This window comes from Gnatocerus cornutus, chromosome 1 (genome assembly GCF_029298725.1).
Source record: "Gnatocerus cornutus isolate USDA-ARS CGAHR chromosome 1, icGnaCorn1.1, whole genome shotgun sequence".
In the NCBI taxonomy this organism is placed as follows: domain Eukaryota; kingdom Metazoa; phylum Arthropoda; class Insecta; order Coleoptera; family Tenebrionidae; genus Gnatocerus; species Gnatocerus cornutus.
The window spans coordinates 15,790,801-15,817,174 of NC_142233.1; the positions used below are offsets into that span (position 1 = coordinate 15,790,801).

At 38.7% G+C, this 26,374-nt stretch overlaps 2 protein-coding genes across 2 annotated transcripts; one reads left to right on the plus strand and one right to left on the minus strand.

Moving 5' to 3' along the window:
* The first annotated feature begins 791 nt into the window (after positions 1-791).
* Positions 792-13,900, plus strand: LOC148180502 (uncharacterized). The gene is made up of 24 exons (XM_088038893.1): positions 792-884; positions 1,250-1,309; positions 1,476-5,974; positions 6,022-6,035; positions 6,085-6,094; positions 6,218-6,231; positions 6,298-6,325; positions 6,394-6,527; positions 6,587-6,682; positions 6,727-6,736; positions 6,812-6,921; positions 7,010-7,029; positions 7,121-7,199; positions 7,250-7,464; positions 7,513-7,556; positions 7,615-7,705; positions 7,778-7,865; positions 7,919-7,929; positions 8,002-8,043; positions 8,079-8,121; positions 8,216-8,283; positions 8,315-8,416; positions 8,487-8,546; positions 8,713-13,900. The coding sequence occupies exons 2-24, from the start codon at positions 1,250-1,252 to the stop codon at positions 13,312-13,314; spliced, it is 10,440 nt and encodes a 3,479-aa protein (XP_087895019.1). The 5' UTR covers positions 792-884; the 3' UTR covers positions 13,315-13,900.
* Positions 13,901-16,240: 2,340 nt separating this feature from the next.
* On the minus strand, positions 16,241-25,277 carry yl (Putative vitellogenin receptor yl). The gene is made up of 11 exons (XM_088034197.1): positions 25,091-25,277; positions 24,662-25,039; positions 24,342-24,611; positions 20,692-20,993; positions 19,682-20,645; positions 19,493-19,637; positions 18,428-19,446; positions 17,773-18,375; positions 16,666-17,726; positions 16,442-16,620; positions 16,241-16,394 (listed from the first exon to the last, which is right to left on the minus strand). The coding sequence occupies exons 1-11, from the start codon at positions 25,275-25,277 to the stop codon at positions 16,241-16,243; spliced, it is 5,262 nt and encodes a 1,753-aa protein (XP_087890323.1).
* Between the last annotated feature and the right edge of the window lie 1,097 nt (positions 25,278-26,374).

Genomic DNA, 26,374 nt, shown 5'->3' on the forward strand with positions numbered 1-26,374 from the left:
CTCAGTTTCTGCCTTCTCATCCATTGAAATTTCTTTGTCTTTCAAACTTAACAGGTTTTCTTTCTTTCCTCTTTTTCGCTGTACTTCTTGTTCTTTTCTTGCAAAATTTTTGTGTGGTCATAATTTTCTTTTTCATCATTTGAGATTACAAATGTTGCTGTTTCATCTTTTTTCTATTTTAGTAGTCTATTTTAGTTCAGTTTCTTTAAAATCTTTTATTGTATTCAACTCCTAGTTATAGTTGATTTTTAATTTTTTTTCAATATTTAGAATTGTTTTTGTCAAGATGCTTATGAATTTTGTTTATTTAGATGGTTAATTAAAAAATGTTCCAAATAAACCACTTGGCTTAAACGTGTATTTTCCGAACAGTTGTTTTTTTTTAATTGTAACCTTAAAAAAAGTAACCTAAACTGCACCAATCAAAGTTCTAGACTTAGTTCCTATTTCTTCACCAAAACTGTAAAGCGGAATATCTACAAATTTAAATTTTTCAATTGAGAACGTCAAATTTTTTTACACGTTTATAGGTGGGCCTTTTAGGTAAAAATACAAAACGACATTCTGTCCAGAAATCTGTACCGCAATTGCATAAGTTTCTTCTTTATACGGACAGATGTCTCTGAAAGAACTGTTGTTTTATGTTGTTTACATCTGGTTAAGTCAGCTTATCTTTATTAGCAGTTGATTGGGTGTGTGTTTGCAATGTTGCCAAATGCCAAGAAATTTTGTTACTGAATTATCCCGAAAAATGCTGAAAATAGAGCGGACAGTTTCATCGGACAACATTGAATGATTACAATATTGTTGCTACGACCTACGACACTTAATTACAACAGAGATTGTGAAAACTTGTGCAATAGACCAGTTTCTGACATTTCGAGGTAAGTAATTTTTTCTTCTTTTCTAAAGCCTCAAAATAAATAACAAAATAGTAGACTCGTGATGATTGGCTACTTGGTTAAAAAACGCCGGCAGTTTTTTTAAATAAATCAACCAAAAGGACAATTATTGTTATCAAGTTAATGGAAAACACGTCCAACTTTGTAAACTCTGATTCCAATAGACTTTCATTAGGAATTTTCTCTCACACTACAAAACAAAATCAACATTTCTGATGTGATATGTTTGTCTGAAATGTGGCACTTTACGACAGTCCACCTCTTGTGCTATTTTTCCGTTTTAGACTTTATTAACACCTTGAAGACACAAAAACGCAAAAAAATTAAAATATTGATATTTTTTGCAGATGTCGAACACTTATCAGCATCGCCAAAGTGATCAGTCGATTGGTGCCTATAAACCTGAGGTGAGCGTACTTCATGTTATTCAAAATTTGCTCTCAAAAGTTAATTGGATATGAAAATTCAATTTTCCAGTTGTTATTAAATGTCTTATCTAAATCAAAAACTTCTTGCATAACTCGTTGACACTGACACTGCCACTCAACAATAATGCAATTTCCATTTTTCCAGTTTTTCCATAAACGACAAGGAACAACAAATTTAGGCACAGATTATGAGAATTTCAACATTGCCAGTTTTGCCTTGAACTTGGCGACGCAGGAAAAAACGGAAACCTTCAAGATGTCGTCGAATGACGAAGAATATGGCGACTTTGACGACATCGTGCTTCAAACGACAGCTGGAAGTTTCAATGAAGTCGTTGCATTTCAACTCAAGCACAGCAACAATGAAGGTATCTTGCTAGTAAGTCAGCTCGAGGCAGAAAAAGGCGATTTTAGCATTAAGAAGTACGTGAATTCGGTAAAGAAAATTAAGGCAAATTGTGATAAATTTGTGTTGTACACAAACCTTAAATTTGAGCCTTCGGACACGACGCGCCTTCAAATTCATGATAAAGACTTTACAGTTGGTGTAAGAAAAATTAGTCTGTGTGATAATTTCAAGACATTTAGTAGCACGGAATTTTCTTATCAATTTTATGTGGACGATGAGTCTTCTAGTTTAAGTAATGACGTTGAAGTCGAAGAATACCGAAAGTTTTTTAGAAAATTTTATCTATATGCAAATCAAAACAATGCTGAGAAGACTAAAAAGAGTTTATATGGGAATTTCAAAAAGTTTTTTGGGGCAACAGAGAAAGATGCAGACAGTTACATTCAGTTTATAGCAGATTGGGCCAAATTACCGAAAAAGAAAGAAAAGTTGGACAAAACTTGGATTAAGTGTGTAATTCTCTTGCAGCTTCTCTCTTCCAAAATGAAACCATTGCATTTTGACGATGTTTGTTTTAGAAGCGAAGAGAAAATTCAAGTTTTGAAAACTGCGTTTACCACCTTCAATTTTGTTTATTTAAAGACGGAATCGTACGAAAATTTTAAAAATATGTGGAGTGCTACCAAAAGCGAAGTGCGCGATTTAAAAGATGTCAGAATTTTGGTAAATAAATATCGGCTGGAGCAAACAGTATTTAACAGTTTGAATGATCTTGAGAATGAAACTTTAAATAAAATATTTTGGTTGCAAGGTAAATGTCCGCTGGTTATAGAAGTCGACGATGACTTCATTTACAATGTGATCAAGTTATGTCCGGATCAAAATTATATTTTATTAGGAACTCAAGTCAAAATTGCAAAATTACCTAAAAATGTTAAAATTTTGAAAAATCTATCTCATGTTGAAACTCATACAGATTTATTCGGTCAATTAACTAAAACATTTACATGTTCCATTCAAGGTAAAAATGAAATTAGTTTGGACGAGTTCTGCAAAAAATTTAAAACCTTCCCTGAAATGATTGAGAGTGACGATCTAGTCGAAATGTTAAACGGTCCCTTAAATTTAGGCGGTCAAAAAGAGAGTTTCCGATTTCCTTATGTTTCCAGATATTTATTGCGACACCTTGTAGATATTAACTATTTAGAAAATATTGAGGACAAAACTGTTGTAATCATCGACAATGTAAAAGACATCGAAAGTCTAAGAAGCAAATTTAGCCGTCATAACTTTGTCAAAATTGGCACTCAAAATGACTCCTTTTCAGCAAATATTGATTCAAAATTTCACGTCCACTTTTCTGTAAACGAATGTAATACTCAGGACTTTGAGACACTTTTGCAAAAAAATGAAAAAACTGAAATTTGTCACCATTTTAGGTGGTTAAACGACAATTGTCTCGAATGGATTCGTAGTAAGGGCGATATTAATCACTTGCAAAATCATAAATTGGCAACATCTGATGGTTTAGAGGAAACAAGTTTGTGGTCTCGAAGGCCTGAGATTAAAATTAATTTGATAGTGGGCGAACCGGGAATGGGAAAATCCGAGTTAATGAAGAGTCTCAAAAACCAAACTCCGTCGAATCTCTGGACTATCTTAATAGACCAGAATGACATCTTTTCATTTTTTCAAACAAGTAAAGAGTACAATTCCAACGCATTTTCAACTTTCATAATCACGGAAAAATTGAAACATTTGAGTCCTCGGGATAAACAATTTTTTGAAATGTTTGCGAGACAAGGCAATGTCATTTACGCTTGGGACGCACTGGACGAAATTGATACCGAAAAAGTTGAAACTGTGGGTGACATAATTTTAGAGTTTTCTAAAAAAAGTTGGTCTCAGTGGGTTACAGCACGTAGTCATTTGCAAAAATCTTTGGAACTCAAGTTTAATGTTTTGTCCCGAAATCTTACTCAATTTGACACAGAAGAACAGAAAAAGTACATTCGCGATCGTCTTAGAAATGTCATTTCCATCGACAAACTCGAAACAATTATCGAACAAATGCAGACTTCTGTTGTTCTGGTCGAGAAAAATAACATTCTGGGGGTGCCTTTGCTACTCTACATGATGACAGAACTGGTAAAAAAGAACAGTAAATTTGATTTATTCAGTGGAGGATTTTTACTTAATAATTTGTATCATCATTTCTTGGAGCAGAAATTTGAAGTGTTTTATACAGAAAAACTCGGTTATAGTTTGACAAATTTCAATTCCAACCTGCAATTTGATAGGTGGAAACAACAACAAATGATAACACATACAAAATTCGCTTTGAAGTTGCTTCTCCCAAAGGAAATATTGACACAATTGAGCGTCGAATGTGAAGTGGATATTACCGACAACGTTCTGATTGGTTTAATTGTGGACAACCAGAGCAACATTCCTTCTTTCTCCCACTTGTCATTCGCAGAATATTTAGTCGCATTGTATCTGTCAGAAAATGTGGATAAAAAAGATTCATTCAAATCCATCCTCTTTGATGAAAAATTCAACAACGTCCGTTTCTTCTTTGATTTACTTTCGGCAAAAGATTCTCCGCCTCATGTCGCGGTTTTGTACAGAAATTTAGATTCATTGAAAATATGTAAAGATGATATTGCAACCTGTAAGGATCAACATGGTCGAAATTTATTGCATTTGGTTTGTTCATGGGGGCAAAGACATCCTCACTTTAATGTCGAAAATGTGAACGGGGTGTATATTATAGATCATGATTATCGGTTTAGTAGTTCCGCAGAATCTGTCGAGTATTCAGAAATGTTAGACTTCTTGTTAAACAAATGTAATAGTCGCGAAGTTGATGATTCATTTAGAATGACACCATTGGACTATGCACAACAAACTACCTCTTTAATAGCTGAAGTCAAACTGAGAAGAATTCAAGGCAACAATCTGTCACATCTTAATTCAAACTACGTGAGCAATATTTTGTATTATTCGGCAAAATTCGGGTACTTGGAGGCATTTGAATTGTTCATTTGCGATAGCACAAATTTAGTTGATGTCAGAAATATCGACAACTGGACTCTGCTTTTAGTAGCAATTGATAATAATCATTATGATATTGGAAAACTTCTATTATCCTATGGTGCGGAAGTTAATATAGCTACCACCGAGAATGGACTCACACCCCTTCTTTTCGCCATTTTGCACAGAAATAACCAAATTATAAAAGATTTAATTAGGCGAAGAGTGGACATTAATCAAGCGACCAATGATGGTTTCTTCCCGCTTTGCATTGCTTGCCACATGGGACAAAATGAAACTGTACGTCTTTTACTGGATAACGGGGCGGACATTCATCAGGCGACGAAGGATGGCTTTTTCCCGCTTTACATTGCTTGCGAAACGGGACAAAATGAAACGGTACGTCTTTTACTGGACAACCGGGCGGACATAAATCAAACGAATAAAAATGATGTCTCCCCGCTTTACATTGCTTGCGAAATGGGACAAAATGAAACGGTACGTCTTTTACTGGACAACGGGGCGGACATTCATCAAACGAATAAAAATGGTGCCTCTCCGCTTTACATTGCTTGTCAAATGGGACAAAATGAAACTGTACGTCTTTTACTGGACAACCGGGCGGACATAAATCAATCGAATAAAAATGATGTCTCCCCGCTTTACATTGCTTGTCAACTGGGACAAGATGAAATTGTACGTCTTTTACTGGGCAACGGGGCGGACATTAATCAAGCGGCGAATGATGGTGCCTGCCCCCTTCACGTTGCTTGCCTAAATACACGAAATGAAACTGTACGTCTTTTACTGGATAACGGGGCGGACATTCATCAGGCGACGAATGATGGCTTTTTCCCGCTTTACATTGCTTGCGAAAAGGGCCAAATTGAAACTGTACGTCTTTTACTGGACAACGAGGCGGACATTCATCAAACGACGAATGATGGCTTCTTCCCGCTTTACATTGCTTCCCAAAAGGGACAAAATGAAACCGTACGTCTTTTACTGGACAACGGGGCGAACATTCATCAAGTGACGAATGATGGTGCCTCCCCGCTTCACATTGCTTGTCAAGAGGGACGAAATGAAACTGTGCGTATTTTACTGGACAACGGAGCGGACATTCATCAAGCGACGAATGATGGCTTCTTCCCGCTTTACATTGCTTCTCAAAAGGGACAAAATGAAACTGTACGTCTTTTACTGGACAACGGGGCGAACATTCATCAAGTGACGAATGATGGCACCACCCCGCTTTAGTTTGCAATTTTTAATGGACACAGTAGGATTGTCGAAATATTACAAGCTCACATTCCAAACGTTTGGCACCATCATGCAGATGTAAAAGTTCTCGTAAAAATTCCAAAAGATGATGGAATGTGAGGCCTTTTTATCAAAACGGGTAAAGACCAAAAACACGCGAATTAACTCAAATGATACCTAAATCTCATTTTTCTTTATACATAAAAAATGTTGGTGTCGTAATCCATCATCCAATACAGAAGCAAGAAGCAAGGTATTGTTTCGCAGTTAAAAAAAGTTCACATTACATTACTAGAAAATAATAATTAAGTAATATTAGCGTCTAAACCAATAAGACTGCGACTACCGTAGTGCTTTAAAATTAAATTTAATTAAATTGGGACCACAACGCTTGCATGGACAATTTAATTTAAAGTTGTTTGAAGAAAAAAAATAGTATATTTTGTTCAGAGCAGAATTGCTGTTTGGTTTGCACTTCATCCAGATTACATTGCCTCGGTTGTCCCCTCGGTTACTATTGTCCGGTTATTCCTCCTATTATTCTGACAGGTGCAAATTAGAAAAATGTTTATCATACTTTTAAAACTCCATTTAATTCCCTGAACTAGTATGTATTTTAATTCGAAACCTGGTTATTTTTAATTTTCGACAATATCTTTGCTCCTCTTTTGCGACTTTTGGTAGCACTCCTCACTTTTTAGTAAGTAGGTATTATTCGTTTTTCTATTATAATTTTTCTTTTCATCAGTTTTGATCATGTTTAAATTTAGTTTTTGATTACAACCAAAATGAAATTTAATTGTAGTTGTTTTGTATTTTTTTTGTAAAAAAAGGAGTCGGAAGGTGCAGTCGCAATTGCCCTTTGCGCTCACCCTTTGCGCATTCTCTACTGAAAAGGACACTGATATGCTAATAAGCTCCAGCAGATTAGAAGCTAGTTTAAGTGTTCTAATTTTGTAGTGTATGAGTTAATTTCGATATACGAGTAGGTACTATAATTGTTTGAGCATTATTTATCTTTCGTAAATTAGAACAAAACATTTTTAATTTGGTAATTAAATAAAAATTTCTATTTAAAATATAGTAAAAGTAATTAAAACCTTATTTCTTATTTTTCCTTTTATTCCACGTGCATTTGGTAGAATTACATTATCTTTTCTTGGTTCATGAATGGTAAATGCGCAAAGTACTACTTCTACACTTGCAAAAAATTAAATTATTGTGAGTAGGCGCCTAACAAGTTTTCGTCGTTCCACTTGCTTCTTTCTCAGTTTCTGCTTTCTTTTCCATGGAGATTTCTTTGTGTTTCAAACTTTACAGGTTTTCTTTCTTTCCCCTTTTTTGCTGTACTTCTCGTTCTTCTCTTGCAAAATTTTTGTTTGCTCAAAATTTTCTTCTTCATCATTTGAGGTTACAAATTTTGCTGTTTCATCTTTTTTCTACTTTTGTAGTCTATTTTAATCCAGTTTCTTTAAAATCTTTAAATGTATTCAACTCCTAGTTATAGTGGATTTTTATTTTTTTCAATGTTTAGAATTCTTTTTGTCAAGATGCTTATGAATTTTGTTTATTTAGATGGTTAATTAAAAAATGTTCCAAATAAACCGCTTGGCTTAAACGTGTATTTTCCGAACAGTTATTTTTTTTTTAATTGTAACCTTAAAAAAAGTAACCTAAACTGCACCTATCAAAGTTCTAGACTTAGTTCCTATTTCTTCACCAAAACTGTAAAGCGGAATATCTACAAATTTAAATTTTTCAATTGAGTACCTACGTCAAATTTTTTTACACATTTATAGGTGGGCCTTTTAGGTAAAAATACAAAACGACATTCTGTCCAGAAATCTGTACCGCAATTGCATAAGTTTCTTCTTTGTACGGACAGATGTCTCTGAAAGAACTGTTGTTTACATCTGGTTAAGTCAGCTTATCTTTATTAGCAGTTGATTGGGTGTGTGTTTGCAATGTTGCCAAATGCCAAGAAATTTTGTTACTGAATTATCCCGAAAAATGCTGAAAATAGAGCGGACAGTCTCATCGGACAACATTGAATGATTACAATATTGTTGCTACGACCTACGACACTTAATTACAACAGAGATTGTGAAAACTTGTGCAATAGACCAGTTTCTGACATTTCGAGGTAAGTAATTTTTTCTTCTTTTCTAAAGCCTCAAAATAAATAACAAAATAGTAGACTCGTGATGATTGGCTACTTGGTTAAAAAACGCCGGCAGTTTTTTTAAATAAATCAACCAAAAGGGCAAGTATTGTTATCAAGTTAATGGAAAACACGTCCAACTTTGTAAACTCTGATTCCAATAGACTTTCATTAGGAATTTTCTCTCACACTACAAAACAAAATCAACATTTCTGATGGGATATGTTTGTCTGAAATGTGGCACTTTACGACAGTCCACCTCTTGTGCTATTTTTCCGTTTTAGACTTTATTAACACCTTGAAGACACAAAAACGCAAAAAAATTAAAATATTGATATTTTTTGCAGATGTCGAACACTTATCAGCATCGCCAAAGTGATCAGTCGATTGGTGCCTATAAACCTGAGGTGAGCGTACTTCATGTTATTCAAAATTTGCTCTCAAAAGTTAATTGAATATGAAAATTCAATTTTCCAGTTGTTATTAAATGTCTTATCTAAATCAAAAACTTCTTGCATAACTCGTTGACACTGACACTGCCACTCAACAATAATGCAATTTCCATTTTTCCAGTTTTTCCATAAACGACAAGGAACAACAAATTTAGGCACAGATTATGAGAATTTCAACATTGCCAGTTTTGCCTTGAACTTGGCGACGCAGGAAAAAACGGAAACCTTCAAGATGTCGTCGAATGACGAAGAATATGGCGACTTTGACGACATCGTGCTTCAAACGACAGCTGGAAGTTTCAATGAAGTCGTTGCATTTCAACTCAAGCACAGCAACAAAGAAGGTATCTTGCTAGTAAATCAGCTCGAGGCAGAAACGGGCGATTTTAGCATTAAGAAGTACGTGAATTCGGTAAAGAAAGTTAAGGCAAATTGTGATAAATTTGTGTTGTACACAAACCTTAAATTTGAGCCTTCGGACACGACGCGCCTTCAAATTCATGATAAAGACTTTACAGTTGGTGTAAGAAAAATTAGTCTGTGTGATAATTTCAAGACATTTAGTAGCACGGAATTTTCTTATCAATTTTATGTGGACGATGAGTCTTCTAGTTTCAGTAATGACGTTGAAGTCGAAGAATACCGAAAGTTTTTTAGAAAATTTTATCTATATGCAAATCAAAACAATGCTGAGAAGACTAAAAAGAGTTTATATGGGAATTTCAAAAAGTTTTTTGGGGCAACAGAGAAAGATGCAGACAGTTACATTCAGTTTATAGCAGATTGGGCCAAATTACCGAAAAAGAAAGAAAAGTTGGACAAAACTTGGATTAAGTGTGTAATTCTCTTGCAGCTTCTCTCTTCCAAAATGAAACCATTGCATTTTGACGATGTTTGTTTTAGAAGCGAAGAGAAAATTCAAGTTTTGAAAACTGCGTTTACCACCTTCAATTTTGTTTATTTAAAGACGGAATCGTACGAAAATTTTAAAAATATGTGGAGTGCTACCAAAAGCGAAGTGCGCGATTTAAAAGATGTCAGAATTTTGGTAAATAAATATCGGCTGGAGCAAACAGTATTTAACAGTTTGAATGATCTTGAGAATGAAACTTTAAATAAAATATTTTGGTTGCAAGGTAAATGTCCGCTGGTTATAGAAGTCGACGATGACTTCATTTACAATGTGATCAAGTTATGTCCGGATCAAAATTATATTTTATTAGGAACTCAAGTCAAAATTGCAAAATTACCTAAAAATGTTAAAATTTTGAAAAATCTATCTCATGTTGAAACTCATACAGATTTATTCGGTCAATTAACTAAAACATTTACGTGTTCCATTCAAGGTAAAAATGAAATTAGTTTGGACGAGTTCTGCAAAAAATTTAAAACCTTCCCTGAAATGATTGAGAGTGACGATCTAGTCGAAATGTTAAACGGTCCCTTAAATTTAGGCGGTCAAAAAGAGAGTTTCCGATTTCCTTATGTTTCCAGATATTTATTGCGACACCTTGTAGATATTAACTATTTAGAAAATATTGAGGACAAAACTGTTGTAATCATCGACAATGTAAAAGACATCGAAAGTCTAAGAAGCAAATTTAGCCGTCATAACTTTGTCAAAATTGGCACTCAAAATGACTCCTTTTCAGCAAATATTGATTCAAAATTTCACGTCCACTTTTCTGTAAACGAATGTAATACTCAGGACTTTGAGACACTTTTCCAAAAAAATGAAAAAACTGAAATTTGTCACCATTTTAGGTGGTTAAACGACAATTGTCTCGAATGGATTCGTAGTAAGGGCGATATTAATCACTTGCAAAATCACAAATTGGCAACATCTGATGGTTTAGAGGAAACAAGTTTGTGGTCTCGAAGGCCTGAGATTAACATTAATTTGATAGTGGGCGAACCAGGGATGGGAAAATCCGAATTGATGAAGAGTCTCAAAAACCAAACTCCGTCGAACCTCTGGACTATCTTAATAGACCAGAATGACATCTTTTCATTTTTTCAAACAAGTAAAGAGTACAATTCCAACGCATTTTCAACTTTCATAATCACGGAAAAATTGAAACATTTGAGTCCTCGGGATAAACAATTTTTTGAAATGTTTGCGAGACAAGGCAATGTCATTTACGCTTGGGACGCACTGGACGAAATTGATACCGAAAAAGTTGAAACTGTGGGTGACATAATTTTAGAGTTTTCTAAAAAAAGTTGGTCTCAGTGGGTTACAGCACGTAGTCACTTGCAAAAATCTTTGGAACTCAAGTTTAATGTTTTGTCCCGAAATCTTACTCAATTTGACACAGAAGAACAGAAAAAGTACATTCGCGATCGTCTTAGAAATGTCATTTCCATCGACAAACTCGAAACAATTATCGAACAAATGCAGACTTCTGTTGTTCTGGTCGAGAAAAATAACATTCTGGGGGTGCCTTTGCTACTCTACATGATGACAGAACTGGTAAAAAAGGACAGTAAACTTGATTTATTCAGTGGAGGATTTTTACTTAATAATTTGTATCATCATTTCTTGGAGCAGAAATTTGAAGTGTTTTATACAGAAAAACTCGGTTATAGTTTGACAAATTTCAATTCCAACCTGCAATTTGATAGGTGGAAACAACAACAAATGATAACACATACAAAATTCGCTTTGAAGTTGCTTCTCCCAAAGGAAATATTGACACAATTGAGCGTCGAATGTGAAGTGGATATTACCGACAACGTTCTGATTGGTTTAATTGTGGACAACCAGAGCAACATTCCTTCTTTCTCCCACTTGTCATTCGCAGAATATTTAGTCGCATTGAATCTGTCAGAAAATGTGGATAAAAAAGATTCATTCAAATCCATCCTCTTTGAAGAAAAATTCAACAACGTCCGTTTCTTCTTTGATTTACTTTCGGCAAAAGATTCTCCGCCTCATGTCGCGGTTTTGTACAGAAATTTAGATTCATTGAAAACATGTAAAGATGATATTGCAACCTGTAAGGATCAACATAGTCGAAATTTATTGCATTTGGTTTGTTCATGGGGGCAAAGACATCCTCACTTTAATGTCGAAAATGTGAACGGGGTGTATATTATAGATCATGATTATCGGTTTAGTAGTTCCGCAGAATCTGTCGAGTATTCAGAAATGTTAGACATCTTGTTAAACAAATGTAATAGTCGCGAATTTGATGATTTATTTAGAATGACACCTTTAAATTATGCACAACGAAGTACCAATTTAGTTGCTGAAGTCAAACTGAGAAGAATTCAAGGGAACAATCTGGCACAACTTAATTCAAACTACGTGAGCAATATTTTGTATTATTCGGCAAAATTCGGGTACTTGGAGGCATTTGAATTGTTGATCCCCAATAATAAAAATTTAGTCAATGTGAAAAATATCGACAACTGGACTCTGCTCTTAGTAGCAATTAATAACAGACATTACGATATTGGAAAGCTTCTGTTATCCTCTGGTGCGGAAGTTAATGCAGCTACTAAATACGGATTTACGCCACTTTGGATTGCATGTGAGTACGGAAATATCGAAACAATAAAAGACTTACTTAGGCGTGGGGCAAACGTCCATAAAACGGACAACAACAATGTCTCCCCACTCTACATTGCTTGTCAAAATGGACACGTGGAAATTGTACGTCTTTTGCTAGAGAGCGGAGCTGATATTTGTCAAGCGGCGGAAAAAGGTTTGTCCCCACTTTACATTGCTTGTCAAAATAGACATGTTGAAATTGTACGACTTTTACTAGAGAGCGGGGCAGATGTTCATCAAACGGGGGAAAAGGGGGTTTTCCCGCTTTTTATTGCTTGTCAAAAGGGGTACAATGATATTGTACGTCTTTTACTGGGGAGCGGAGCCGATGTCAATCAAACGATAACTGACGGGGCCTCCTCGCTTTACATTGCTTGTCTAATGGGACAAAATGACACAGTACGTCTTTTACTGGAAAAAGGGGGGGAGATTGATCAAGCGACTGAAACTGGTGCTTCCCCCCTTTACGTTGCTTGTCACGAGGGACAGGTTGAAACTGTACGCCTTTTATTAGAGAGCGGGGCGGATATTCACAAAGGGAATAAGAATGGGGCCTCCCCACTCTCCATTGCTTGTCAGAAGGGACAAAACGAAGTGGTTTCTCTTTTACTGGAAAGGGGAGCGGACGTAAATCAAGCGAGTACGAATGGAGCCTCTCCCCTTTACGTTGCTTCTGTAATGGGACAACATGACACAATACGTCTTTTACTTGACAAAGGGGGTAATATTGATCAAGCGACTGAAACAGGTGCCTCCCCGCTTTACATTGTTTGTCACGAGGGACAAGTTGAAACTGTACGTTTTTTACTGGAGAGCGGGGCAGACATACATCAAGTGAATATAAATGGTGCCTCCCCACTTTCCATTGCTTGTCAAAAGGGACAAATCGAAGTTGTGTCTCTTCTACTGAAAAGCGGAGCTGACATTCATCAAGCGAATAAGAAAGGTGCCTCACCGCTTTACATAGCTTGTCAAAGTGGACAAGTTGAAACTGTACGTCTTTTGCTGGAGAGCGGAGCGGATATTAATCAAACATTGAATAATGACACCACTCCACTTTCGATTGCAAGCATAATGGGACACAATCGCATTGTGGAAATGTTACAAGCTCATGGTGCAGAAGGAGAGTTCCCCCTTGAGAGTCCTCCTAAAAGCTCTTTAATGTAACGACACAAACGAAAAAACAATACGCCATCTTAGAAACTGGTTGTTCATTTGCATTTGTGGTCGAGCCAGCTACAGTAGACTCTCGATAATTTGAAATTTTTCCTGGTCCCTTCGATTTTTCTCGATAAATTGAAAAATTGCAATGCATTTTGGTCCCCTCGTTAATTTAAAGTAACATCGAGAACTCTTTTTTCGTCAACACTTCATAATTTGAAATTTTCTCTCCCGAACTATCGTTAATTTGAAGTCCTCGCGTTAGCGCTCAAGAGAAACAGAAAACTTTTGAACACGCCATTCTTAAAACTTCCATTGCAGCTTTAAAATCAGATTTTACAATTTTTTGATTTATGTCTTTTAATGAAGGGTTATTGAAATTTTGTCGTAACATAAATCTGTTTCACCAGAAGAATTAATAGCTTACAAAACATTAGTTTTACGGTATTTCTTCAAAGTGAAATTTACGCTCTTTTCTCTGATTGGTTTGTTTATTCTGTCTATTGTCTGTTTGAGAGTTTATGGTATCTTTACCATCATTTTCCAACTTGTAATAATATTTTATGATATTTATAATATAAAACGGCATCCTTTGGTAGTACTCCTCATTCTCCTCCTCCTCCTCCTTCTTGCGCAATAAAAATGCGTTTTGTAATGTAATAATTACTCAACTAGTGCTGCAATGGAGCTACATTACATCACACATTTTTCATTACCCAACTCATTTCACCTGTCAAGTTGTAAAAAAATTGCGTTTCGTAGACGTGAATGGTCGTGAAAAAATTATAGAATGTCATTTTGTACATGACATAATCTCAGTTGCTTGATTGATATTCAGTGTTACCAAAATGGCATTGAAAATCATGGCTTGCCTTATTAATTTTTTGTACAGGTGTTTTTGAAATGTATGCACAAAAATAGTGTGGTAATTCCTTGTGACAAATTGAGCCTATTAAGAGAAAAACGTTTTAATAAAAGTCTTTTTGTTTTCGAGATAAAATTGCACCAAAATTTCATTAAATTTGCTTGTATTCCACTGATTTAAAAGCGAACAAAAAATGGAGTTGCTGATTGCTTAGGAAACAAGTCATTTCAGGTGTAGAAGTAGGTGGAATGGGGTTAATTTTACCTTGTCAGTTTTTGATTTAAAAATTGATTTTTCATACTTCATACTCCTAGAATGGCCCAAAACTGTTTTGTACATGTATTTCAAAAACGTCCTGTATATTTTATCACAATTACGAGACAGTTGTAGAAAAAGCATTTAATGTTATATTAAATATTTTAAGTATTTAATTAGGGTATAATAGCTATTTTTGTATTTTTATAGCATTATTAAATCGGTAATACATTATTTTATTCGTATTTTTTATATTTCTAGCAGCAAATTTCTTTGACATTTCATAACCACCCTTGATGCTAGAATCAATTATAAACACCTATATACTTAATTATCCACAATCCTTTTGTATGTTTTGTTTCCATTTTTTTAATAAAGATCGTATCAATTCCTAGTATTACTTCTTCGTTTTCTCCCGGGTTTCCACAAAAAAATATAAACGTCAACTTCAAATATTTGATAGTGCTGACAGTTGACCCCACACTCGTTGAAATAACAATTTGAACTCAAAGTTTGATTCTTCTAACACTTACGGACTTTAAATTCGTCCAATATCACCAATTTGAATACATAACCTCAAAATTTGTCACCGAAAAATAAAATAAATTGTTGAAATCTCGTATTTTCCAGAACACACCGACTATTAAAATCTTTTGTAGAAACCCTGTGTTTCCAATAAGTTTCCAAATGGTGGATGTGCCAAGTTACCAACGTATAAAAATCGAGAAAAACCCCAATTAGAGTCGACTTTAATCAAAGTGTCAATTCGTTTGACACTTTATTAACGATTTTCAAGTGTTTCAAGGGTTAGAATACGTAACACACAACGCCAACTTTCTCTATTAGATTGGCGGTTTAAATAATGCGTAATTTCCTTGAACTAAACTTGAAAAAGTCCTGAATTTTTCCTCAAAGATCGTCACCAAATTTCGAACGCAACCAACAATACAAAAATAGTGTGAACTCACCTTTAGATCTCGAGATTGTCCGTCCAAGGCCTCGGCTCCTATTGGCTGCTCTTAACCTGACGTATTTACGCTGAATTTCACAAAATTCGCACACAAAAGTAGAGAAATGAGTCGAATACCACCCCCAGAGCCGCCCCCAAGTCAATTTTACCATTTTTGGTACACTAACCTCAATTTTTTTTGCAAATTTTTGGGGGTGAAGTGAACACTAAAAACGCGTCTAAAGTCAGCACCCACAACCACACACCACCTCTGCATGTCGGAGAACACTTTGGAAACACAATTTCGGGGGTTTCCGCGACGGAAACCGAGGAAAAGTGGAAATTTTCGCGATTTCGAAGAACCGCTTCACGGAGCGTCGGATTCGATCGGAAAACTTCGTGGTACCAACCTAAAGAAATGGAACTAGGTTCTACGCAGTAATGTAATAAATTAGTAACTGTCTCGTCGGTTTCGTTGAGGCTTCCACTGTTTTTTAATGAGTGGATTATGAACTGTCCAAGCCGATTTTAATTTTTTAAGTGCGTTTTTAACAATTTTTTTCTCAAACTGTCAAATTTTGCGCGACGACTTCACCCGACACTTCTCGAAGATCGTCGGCAATCACGCGCGCTTTTTAAATTTAATACTTGCAAGTTTTACACCTTTAGTTTTCTGTTCTTTTACAACTGTCAATTGCCTCGCCTACTTGGTTTGTATAATTTCGAGCCTCCTAACTTTTAAAATTAAATAAAACAACACTTTTCAAGTAGTGGAGCATTTATAAAATGTTAATAAACAATATAACAAATAAAACTGTTAACAATATTATTAATAAAACAAATCTAAAACACAACGATCACAATTAGACATTGACTAACATTTCTTCTTTCCGCACCGGGACGCTTTCCGGGTAGTAAATTTCCACCGGATTGGAGTACTCGTGATGTCCGGGCTCCAAAATGGACCTCTCGGCGTCATCGGTGTCTAAACCATATCCAGGGTTGTTGAATCTCATACTAGAAACACTGTTAAAGCAGAGGGCAAATGAAAGAACAATACAAACTTGATGATTTTAAAGGTGCCGGTGTTGCGCCTCCTGACCACGTAGAAAAGAAGAAAACCGACCGCTAACACACAAATTGAAATCATCACTCCAGTGACCACGGCCCCCACGTGGGAAGAATAGTGTTCGTGGTGGTGGACCGTCAAGACTCTTTTTCTATCATCACTTCCGGCCTCGCGCTGCAAATAGTTATAAGGAAAGAATCGGAAGAAGAGAGTTTTTACCATGGCGGAGTCGCAGTCTTCACCTGGAAGGACGAGCTTCCCGTCAGCGCACAAGCACTTGTAGTCGCGCTTGGCCGCAACGCACAAGTACGAACACTTGTGGTCTTCACACGCCTTCGCTCCTGCAGGCTCTCTGGAGTTCTGCATAACAGTAAACATCTCGCTCTTGAACCGGAAGGTGTCGCAAGTTGTCGGCTTGTACAACCGACACTTCTGCATAAACGAGTTGCTCTGGAAGAACAACTGGTTCTCGAAGAAGTTCAAACCAGTGGGTCGCGTTAGATTTGAGAGGAGAACCCTCTTGGAAGTACCGTCGTACCGGATGGTGCTAATAACTCCTTGGTGTTGATCCGCGAAGAAGAGCTCCTTCTTGTACGGGTCGAAGGTGAGACCGGTGATGTGGCCGGCGGTGCTCTTCACCAGTTCTTGTTTGTCGGTGCCGTCCAAGTTCGATTTAAAGAGGACGTAGCTGGGGGAGTTGAACATCCACCAGCTTACGAGCGAGTAGAACAAGAAGCGATTGCTGGAGTCGACGGCGATGGCGGAGATCTGTCTGTGGAGGTCCACGTCGAAGAGGTTCGCGCAGGATTTCGCTTCGAAGTTGCACACGCTGATGGAGCGCGCCATGGGGTGGTTGTTGGCGTAGTACACGTTGTTGGTGAGGTAGTCAACAGCGAGCTTCTGGGGTTGGCCGACGTCTTCGATGAACTCCGTTTTTCCGGCGGTGCGGTTGATTTTAACAATCGTTGAGGACATCTCCACGGAGAAGAAGATGGTGTTGGAGGTGGAGGAGGCGTCCAGGCCGGTGATGGTGGCGCTGTCGTCGTCGTAGACGAGGGACAAGGAGTTGTTGATTTGCGACATTTCGCGGATTTGGTTGTTCAACACGAAGAGGAGCGACATGGCTTTTCCTTCGGCCTTGCAGGAGGTGCGGTCGGCGCGAAGAGAGAATCCTTCATAGCAATCACAGAGGTAGTAACTGGGTATGTTGTGACAGATCTGCGCGCAGACGGAGACGTCCAAAGAGCACTCGTCGACATCCTCGCACTGCTTACCATCTCCTGGAAACCACTTTTGAGTGAAAGAACACCACCCCAACTCTCTTACCCAGTAAGTAGAAGCCTTCCTCGCACCTGCAGGTCGGCCCCGTTGGCGTCTTCACACAGATCTGCGTGCAGGGGTCGTTCAAACTGTTACAAGCAGTGCTGCAGACGCCCTCTTCATCCGACCCGTCGAAGCAGTCACTTTTCCCGTCACAAACCGAGGTGAAGTCCACGCAACTTCCGCTGTTACATTGGAATTTGCCTTGGCACGGCGTCGCCATCGCCGTCGGTTGCGCCATGGTGTGGTTGCAGATGGAGGTGTCTTCGTCGGAAGCGTCACCGCAGTCGTCGGTGTGGTCGCACACCCACTCCCTCGGCAGACATTTGCGGTTCTTGCAGGAGAACTCGTCGAACTGGCACTCGTGGTCGCAACTCTGCTCGTCTTCGTGGTGCGGACACTCGGCGGTGCCGTTGCAGCGCGCGGAGTGCGGGAGACACACCAACGAGCGCAAGGAGCAGGAGAATTCGCCGTTTTTGCACGGTTCCGGGAGGTGGGAGCAGTTGATCTCGTCGGAGTGGTCGCCGCAGTCGTTTTCGTCGTCGCAGACGAAGCTGCGGTCGATGCACTTGCCGTTGCTGCAGACGAACATCGACTGGTTGCACTTAGCTGCAAACGAAGAAGAAGACATTGAGGGAAGAAAAACGCAAAGGCAACTTACGGCATCCAGCGTGTTCGTCGGACATGTCCGGGCAGTCGAAGTCGTGGTCGCACTCCCAGTCCTTGGAGATGCAGGCGCCGGACAAGCACCGGAACTCCTTCTCCCTGCAGACGGTGGCGTCGCAACGCAGTTCGTCTTCTCCGTTCTTGCAGTCGCGAGGTCCATCGCAGACTAAGCGCTCGTTGATGCACTGGCCGTCTTCACACCGGAAGTGCTTCGGAGGACACTTGCTTTTGACCACGTGGCTGCAATTCCGCTCGTCTGATTTGTCGCGACAATCGAATTTATTGTCGCAGGTGTAGCTCTTGTCGATGCACTCGCCATCTTGGCATTGGAAGTAGTTCGGGGGACAATGCGCCTTCTTGCAGTCTTTCTCGTCCTCCCCGTGGGGGCAATGCTTGGTGGCGTCGCACCGGAACTTGTTGGGGACACACACGTTGCTGTCGCCGCAGAAGAACTCGTCGGAGCGGCACTCCTGGCGTTTGGCGCAAGTCTTCTTGTCGGCGCCCAAACCCATGCCGATGGGACAAGAACAGGTGATTTTCTTATTGGCTTGGAGGCACAGATGCGAGCAGCCGCCATTGTCGGTCTGGCAGGGGCTGAGCCCCATCTTGTGCGGAGTCACAGAGACGACGTGCATGCGGTCGATTTCTTCGGGTAAATCCAAGGTGATCTTCCTGTTATAGGTGGTGTCGCCGGTGTTGAACTTGTCGGCCCAGAAGACGGTCCTCGCGTGCTTGTTCACCCAGAAGATGTCGGATTTCAACGAAGTCACACCAACTGGGGAGGTTTGCAGAGAGCGGAAGCCATGGCGGTCGTCTCCTTCAACACTCGTGCTCTCGATGTTGCCCGTGCCGGCATCCGCTATGAAGATGCGGTGGAGGGTGAAGTCGTAACAGAGGCTGATGGGGCCCAAAAGCCCACTTTCTATGGAATGCGTTCTGGTGGTGCCGTCCATGGAGATGCGGTCCACGTGGCTGACGTGGCCTCCGAGCTCCCGGAACGCCACGAACATCACTCTGAAACAAGACAGGTGAGGTGGGGACGTGGGGATCTTCATCGTACCCTTCTTCAGGGACTAAGGCAATGGACTCGGGGGTTTCTCCACCCATGTCGTGGAGGAGGATGGTCCTGGAGTCCGTGTTCAAACTGAAGACTTCCAGAGTTCCGCGCTGCTTGTCGCACCAGTAGAGGTTGTTCCCTAGGTAATCTAAAAGCACGAGTCGTATTGGGGAAGTTTGGTTTCGTTCTTACCGAAATCCATGGCGATGACTTCTCCGAGCTCCCCCACGCCTAACAACTTCGCCATTCCGGTGTGCATGCTCACCCGGACGATCTTCCGGAGCGCGAGGTCGCTGACGTAGAGCGCGTTCTCCACACTGTTGTACGCCAGAGCCCCGATTTTCTTCACCACCGCGTTCATCGCCACCACCGTGTGCTTCCCCAGGACCTGGTGCTCCACCTCCATGAGCAGATTATCGGCACCGAGGATCAACCTCTGTTTCTTCCCGAGTTCTTTGCATGTGTGGCCGTCAATCCCCAGTTCTTTGTCTTGTGGGCAAGCGCAGGTGTAGGTGTGTCCGCTCAGTAAGCAGATGTCGCTGCACAAGGCGCCGTCGCACGGATTCACCACCTTCTTATGGTTGTTCGGGTGGTAGATGCTAATCCCGTAGATGTACTCCTTCTGCTCTTTGATCAACGTCGCGTGGTTCTTCCCCGTGAACTTATCGCAGACTTGGATGGAATGCGTGGACCAGTCGGACCAGTAGAGACGCCTTTCGAAGACGGCGATGGAGTAGGGATGCTTGACGATGCCGTCGAGGACCATGCGGCGGTCCGTGCCATCCAACCGGATGCTCTCGATGGTCTCCAGCTTGGCGTCGGTCCAGTAGAGGCGCGAGTTGGGGTGGTCGATGGCTAGACCATTCGGCCACTTGATGTCGGACGACACGAAGGAGGTGGGTCTGGACCCGTCCATCAAAGAGCGCGCGATTTGGGGCTTCTCCCCCCAGTCGCTCCAGTACATCTCTCCATCCGCAGGACTAAGAACAATCCCGCGCGGCTTATGGATATCTTCGTTCCTCAAAACCGCGCAGTGCCTCCCTTCGTTGGTACAAACAGCGATGTGTTGTCGCCCCGCGTCGGTGAAATAGACATTCTTCGTGATGTAGTCGACGCGGAGGTCTTCAGGGGCCACCAAACCGGACGTCACCAAGTTCTGCAACTTCCCAATTAATTTACTTCTTGTACAACCCAGCAATTACCTCCATGTTCTCCCCGTTCTTCAGCGCCCGGACGATGGTTTCGTGCTCCGAAAGGATGTCGGTCCAGTAGACGTGTTGGCCGTCGAAGTCCACGCCCACGACTTGGTTAAGATTTTTGGCGACGGGGAAGTACACGCCGGAGCGGAGGAAGTAAGCGCGGATTTCTTTCTTGGAGCTGAAGTACATGGTGGCTTCGCCGAAATGAGCTTTGCAGGATTTTTTGTCGGATTGGAGGCTGTAGTTTTCTTCGCAGAGGCACTGGTAGGAGCCGGGGGTGTTCTTGCATTGTTGGTCGCAGATTCCTAAGAGAAAAAAATTGAATAGGGGGGGGGTTGGTGAAAAATAAATTCCCTACAAATTGGAATTTGGTAACTGCTGAACGACCAATCACAGAACGGTATTTTAAATTTGGCGCCTACAAAAGTTCTTCGCTGACCGAAAAAACACACTTTAGGTTGCAAATGTTTACTCTCGCAGTCATTCTTTTATTTCGAGTTGGAATCTTGATGAATCAGCTTTGGAAATTTTAAGATAACAAGTTTGGCATTATTGCTCCCCAGAATTTGACATTTGACATTTTGACATGAAATTTGCTGTGTATTTAGGTTATCTAATAAATTAGTGCGAGCTCTTAAAGGTGGTCCAAGTGACGTATAAAATTCTTTCACACCAAGGTGTCTAGGGATTTTTTAGGTTAAAATCTAGGGATCATTGAAATTTTAATCTGGCTACCCTGGTCAATAATGATAAAAAACAAACTCGAGAGAAAAAAAGTTCAACAAACTGAAGAAATGATAAAACTAAGCAGGGCAAGACCACCAGAAGAAAAAGAAAATTGGGGAAGAAAGAAGAACATCCAGAAAATCAGAAATAATTGTCTCAAAAAAAGACAAGAAAAAAACGGAGAATTCATCGAATATGGAAACTGTAAATACTAAAATAGAAGAAATAGAAGAAATAGGCGTTTAAAAACACAATAATAAAAGATGAAACCGAAAGAAAAAGAAAGGCGGCAAAAAAAGAAAAAATTGCTTCTAAAGAGAACGAAGAAAGAAACAAGACGAAAGAAAAACAATGGGAGAAAACGAAACAGGTTAAATATACATATGATGATAAAACAGATAATGAAGAAGAGACAAACCAAGAAGACAGAAAGAATGATAAGAAATAAAAGAAGATAAATGAAGAAAAACCTACATGGGGAAGAAACTAAAACATTTGAAGGATTAAAAAGAATTGTCTCTAAAGGAAACTGCAAACAAATTACGGAAAATCCAGAGAAAAGTCCAAAAGTAAATTGGAAGAAAACGAAGAAGAACAAAGAAGGAGTTGCTGAGTAATAAATGCCTAAAAAGCAACAAAGATGCGGAAAGAACGTAAAGGTTACGAATGAACAAAAAGAAGAATAGAAATAGAGTAGGAAGAAAAAGTAGCCTCTAAAGAAGAGATTGTAAAAGTGCACACAGAAGAGAAAGAAGACATAAAAAATGGAAAAGAACTCAACAGAAAGAATGTTATGATATTCTTCCAACGTACTGAAGAAATGATCAAGAAAAAGAAAATTAAGGAAGAAAACAGAACATCTGGAAAATCAGAAAGAAAAATAACGGAAGATTTACAAAATGTGGTAACTGGAACTGCTAAGAGAAGAAAATTTAGAAATTTAAGAATAAAAATTGAAGACTTGCGGAAAAAAAGAAAAAGACTGACAGCAAAAACAAAAAGTTGCTTCTAAAGAACACGAAGGAAAAAGTATGGAAGAATACGAAACAGGTCAAATACAGAATGAAGAAGAATCAAACAAAGGATAAAAAAAAATTATGAGAAATAAAAAGAAAATAAAAGAAGAAAAACCATATATCAACAACAGGGAAGAAAGAATAACATTTGAAGGATTAAAAAAAATGCCTCTAAAGGAAACGGCAAAAAAATAACAAAAGATCCAGAGATTGTGATAACTAAAAAGTGTAAAAGTGGATTGGAAGGATACGAAGAAGGAAGAAGAAAAGCGATCGATAAAGTTTCTGAGTAACAGACATCTAAAAAGCAACAAATATGCGGAAAGAATGGAATGATTATAAAGAAAAAAAAGAAAGAAGAATAGAAATAGAGTAGGAAGAAAAGTGCACACAGAAAAGAAAAAAGACATAAAACAATGGAAAGAAACTCAACAGAAGAAAAGTTATGAAGTTTTTCCAACGTAGTGAAGAACTGATTAGGAAAAAGAAAATTAGGGAAGAAAGAAGAACATCTGAAAAATCAGAAAATTTTACCTCTAAAGAAGAGGAAAAATAAAATTTACGGAATGTGGTAACTAGAAATGCTAAGAGAAGAAAATGAAGAACTTCAAGAATAAAAATTAAAGACTTGCTGACAAATAGACGTTTAAAAAGGCAATATTATAAGATAAAAATGAAGAAAAAGAAGAATGCCAAAAGGGGGGACAGAAAGTTACGTCTTAAGAGAAGAAATGAATGTGCAAGAAGAAGGGAAAATAATGGGAGAAGACGAAACAGGGCAAACACAAGATAAAACAGAAAATTAATGAAGAAGAAACAAACTAAGAGGGAAAGACCAATGATGAGGAAAAAAAAGAAGAAAAAACATGTATGTATATCAACATCAGAGAAGAAAGAAGAGCATTTGATGGCTCAAATAGTTAAAGGAAACAGTAAAAAATTTACGAAAGATCCACAGAATGTGTAACTGGAAAGAAAATGAAGAAGAAAAAAGAAAGAGGAATGAGAAAGTTGATGCCTATAAAGCAAGAAAGATGCTAAAAGAGTGGAAATATGAAGATGAAAAACAAAGACATGAAAGCAAAATCAAACGAATCCAAGTCGATTGGACAGAACAAGAAATGAAAAAAAATAAAGATGAGAAAGACAAAAAGAATAACCAGCTAAACCCAACAAACTGAAAAATATGTTGAAAGAAGAATGCATAACGAGAATGCCATAAAACTGACAGATGAGAGAGAATACAGAAAATGAGAAAATACGGTAAAGACTCAAAACAGGGCAAGAAGAATGAATTGAAAAAGGTAAATAACAAGAAAAATGTCAGGTATTAAAGACTATATTTGAAGAAAACAAGATGAAAAAACATCCCAAAAAAGAAAAAAATAATTTAAAAAGTAAAAAAGAGGATTCATCGAAGATTGAACAACGTATAATAAGAAGATTAAAGATAACGACAAGAGGGGATGCCAGAAATGACGTCAAAGTAGCTATAAAAAGACAAGATTTGGAGAAAAGTAGACAAAACTACTGAGAAAATAAAAAGTATTGTGTAGAACAATAAATGAAGACGAAAACGGAGCTAAAAACGACAAAAAACGCGATGAAAACTACTAAACTACTAAACTAAACTAAGTTCGAAAAGACACAAAAATAATAAAAAAAGAACTAATTGAAGAAACAAGTAACAGAAAAAATACAAGAAGAAATAACGAAAAATTGGAGGAATTTGCCAATAGAATGAAAGAAAAGAACACAGAAAAGAAGAAAAAAAACAGAATAGACTTCTACTAAAAACGAAACATAGAAACGCAGAAGGAAGAGAACGAAAATTAGAAATTAAAGAAAATTGACCACTGAAGAAACCAAAGAGCATGTGAAATAATGATGAAGAAAACGAAGAAAACTTACCATAAATCTCGCACTCGTTGATATCTTCACACCGATTCTCCTCCACAGTGTGGTACCCATCCGGACAAATACACCTCGGCCCTGTTGGCAACTTCACGCAGTGATGCGCACAATGCTCGCAACCAACTTCACACTTCGCCCCCTCATCCGACTTATCCGGACACTCATCCTTCCCATTACACACGTGGCTCAGCTTGATGCAGCTCTTCCCGTCACCACACAGAAAGTGTCCTTTTTCCAAAGTACAATCTTTCGTGTCGACCAAAGCGTCTGCAAAACAAAGAATTGGAGGAAATTCCTTATTAGGTTCATTGTCTTACCGCAATTCTCCTCATCGCTGTTATCTCTGCAATCATCGATGCCATCGCAGCGCCACTCCTTGAAGACGCAATGCCCGTTCTTGCACTTGAACCCGTCGCAGTCGATGTGGGTGCTGCAGCCCAAAACCTCATCGGAGCCGTCGAGGCAGTCCGTGGCGCCGTTGCAAACCCACTCTTGGGGGATGCAGAGCTTATCCGTGCACTGCCAGAGGCCTTCCGGACAGGTGACGTTCTTCCCGAGGGTCTTCTTGAAGTCTTCGCAGTTTTCCTCGTCGGAGAAGTCGTCGCAGTCGTTCTCTCCATCGCAGACGAAGGAGGAGCTGATGCAACGGGCGTTGTGACACCGGAAGAAGTCCGGTTTCTTACAGGTTATCATTTCTGGAAGAAAAAGGAATTGAAGACTCTGAAGAGGTCCTGGGGGAGTCTTACCGCAATCCAGCTCGTCGGAGCCGTCGCTGCAGTCTTTGGTACCATCGCACTGCTTGGATAATGGGACGCAATTGAAGTTACCACAGTAAAATTCCTCGTTGGTGCAGTTGTTGGTAAAAAATGGGTTAAAATCCAGAGCACCATTGGCAGAAGCGAAGGCTCCTGCCAGTATTAAAAGGCTGTACATTCTGGAAGGACAATTTTGGAGAGAATTTTTGATTTTGGGGCGAAACTTACCTTAAATTTATTAAAAGTGGGATTAAAACGTGCTCGCGTGATGGCAACTGGAGTTGGAAAGAACGAGGCTTATCTCTTGGCGATATGGAGGAGGGCAAAAACGAGTTTTTTGTGGGCGCATGACAGGTGGCTGAAAGTTTGAAATTTCTTTGTGTCGGAATCAGAATTTCCTCTTTGCTCATGTGGATTTCTTAGTAACGCCATTTGATCTTTTAATTTGGTAACTGTCGTTGTTTGGTATCGGGAAGTCTTTTAGTTCTATACAAAGAAAAACGATTAAATGTTTGTACAATAATTGATAATAAGTTTAAATATTTCTCGATAAATTGTGGGAATTATTAGATTATTATTATTATTAGAATTAGTCATCAAAGTACCCGAAGAACGAAGAATTTAGCACCTGAAAAATTATATTTCAAAATTACCTAAAAAGAGTCTTGGAGTTCCTAAAGAAGAAGAAGAAACTGAAGAACTAAATAAAAATTCTCTAAAGAGTAATCCGAAGAATTCTTTGAAAAATCCTCTAAAGACTTTTATGAAGAATCTTTCATATCGAGTCTAAAAGAGAGTTATCAAAAAAATATTGAATAGTTCAAATACGTTTTTTTTTTAATTTTAAGGTTAGGTGTCTTTCGGTTTCTAATTTAGAGTCGGTCGATATCTCACTTATTTATGGAGCAATATTAAAGTATTGGTGCTCATTTTACGCAGAATTTCACGTAGAATCCAAAAAGGTAAGACTTCTTAAGATCGGTCCACAAATAACTGAGCTATGAGCGATCAAAGTTTGATCATGAATTTTGAGTTGAAAATTTTTCAAAGCTCAATATTTCCGAAACTACAAAAGAATTTGAGAAACGGTTTTCACCATCGTTTTTCTCGGGTTATTCTACTTTAGAATCCACCCTCAAAAATCGAAAATTTGATGATCGATTTTTAGTCAAAATGTTTTTAAATTTTTCGTTTTTTGATCGTCCCTCGTAAACTATTTGCCCTATCGATATGAGATTTGACCAGTTGATAGATCTTGAGCTGCTCTTTCCATCT

Coding starts and splice junctions, on each gene's coding strand:
- LOC148180502 (XM_088038893.1), top strand. CDS start 1,250: ATGTCGAACACTTATCAGCATCGCCAAAGTGATCAGTCGATTGGTGCC. Junction 8,284..8,314: donor TGGAAAACACGTCCAACTTT/GTAAACTCTGAT, acceptor GACTTTCATTAG/GAATTTTCTCTCACACTACA. Junction 8,547..8,712: donor TTGGTGCCTATAAACCTGAG/GTGAGCGTACTT, acceptor CCATTTTTCCAG/TTTTTCCATAAACGACAAGG.
- yl (XM_088034197.1), bottom strand. CDS start 25,277: ATGTACAGCCTTTTAATACTGGCAGGAGCCTTCGCTTCTGCCAATGGT. Junction 20,646..20,691: donor AGAACGGGGAGAACATGGAG/GTAATTGCTGGG, acceptor GGGAAGTTGCAG/AACTTGGTGACGTCCGGTTT. Junction 17,727..17,772: donor GGAAGGCTTCTACTTACTGG/GTAAGAGAGTTG, acceptor AGTGGTTTCCAG/GAGATGGTAAGCAGTGCGAG.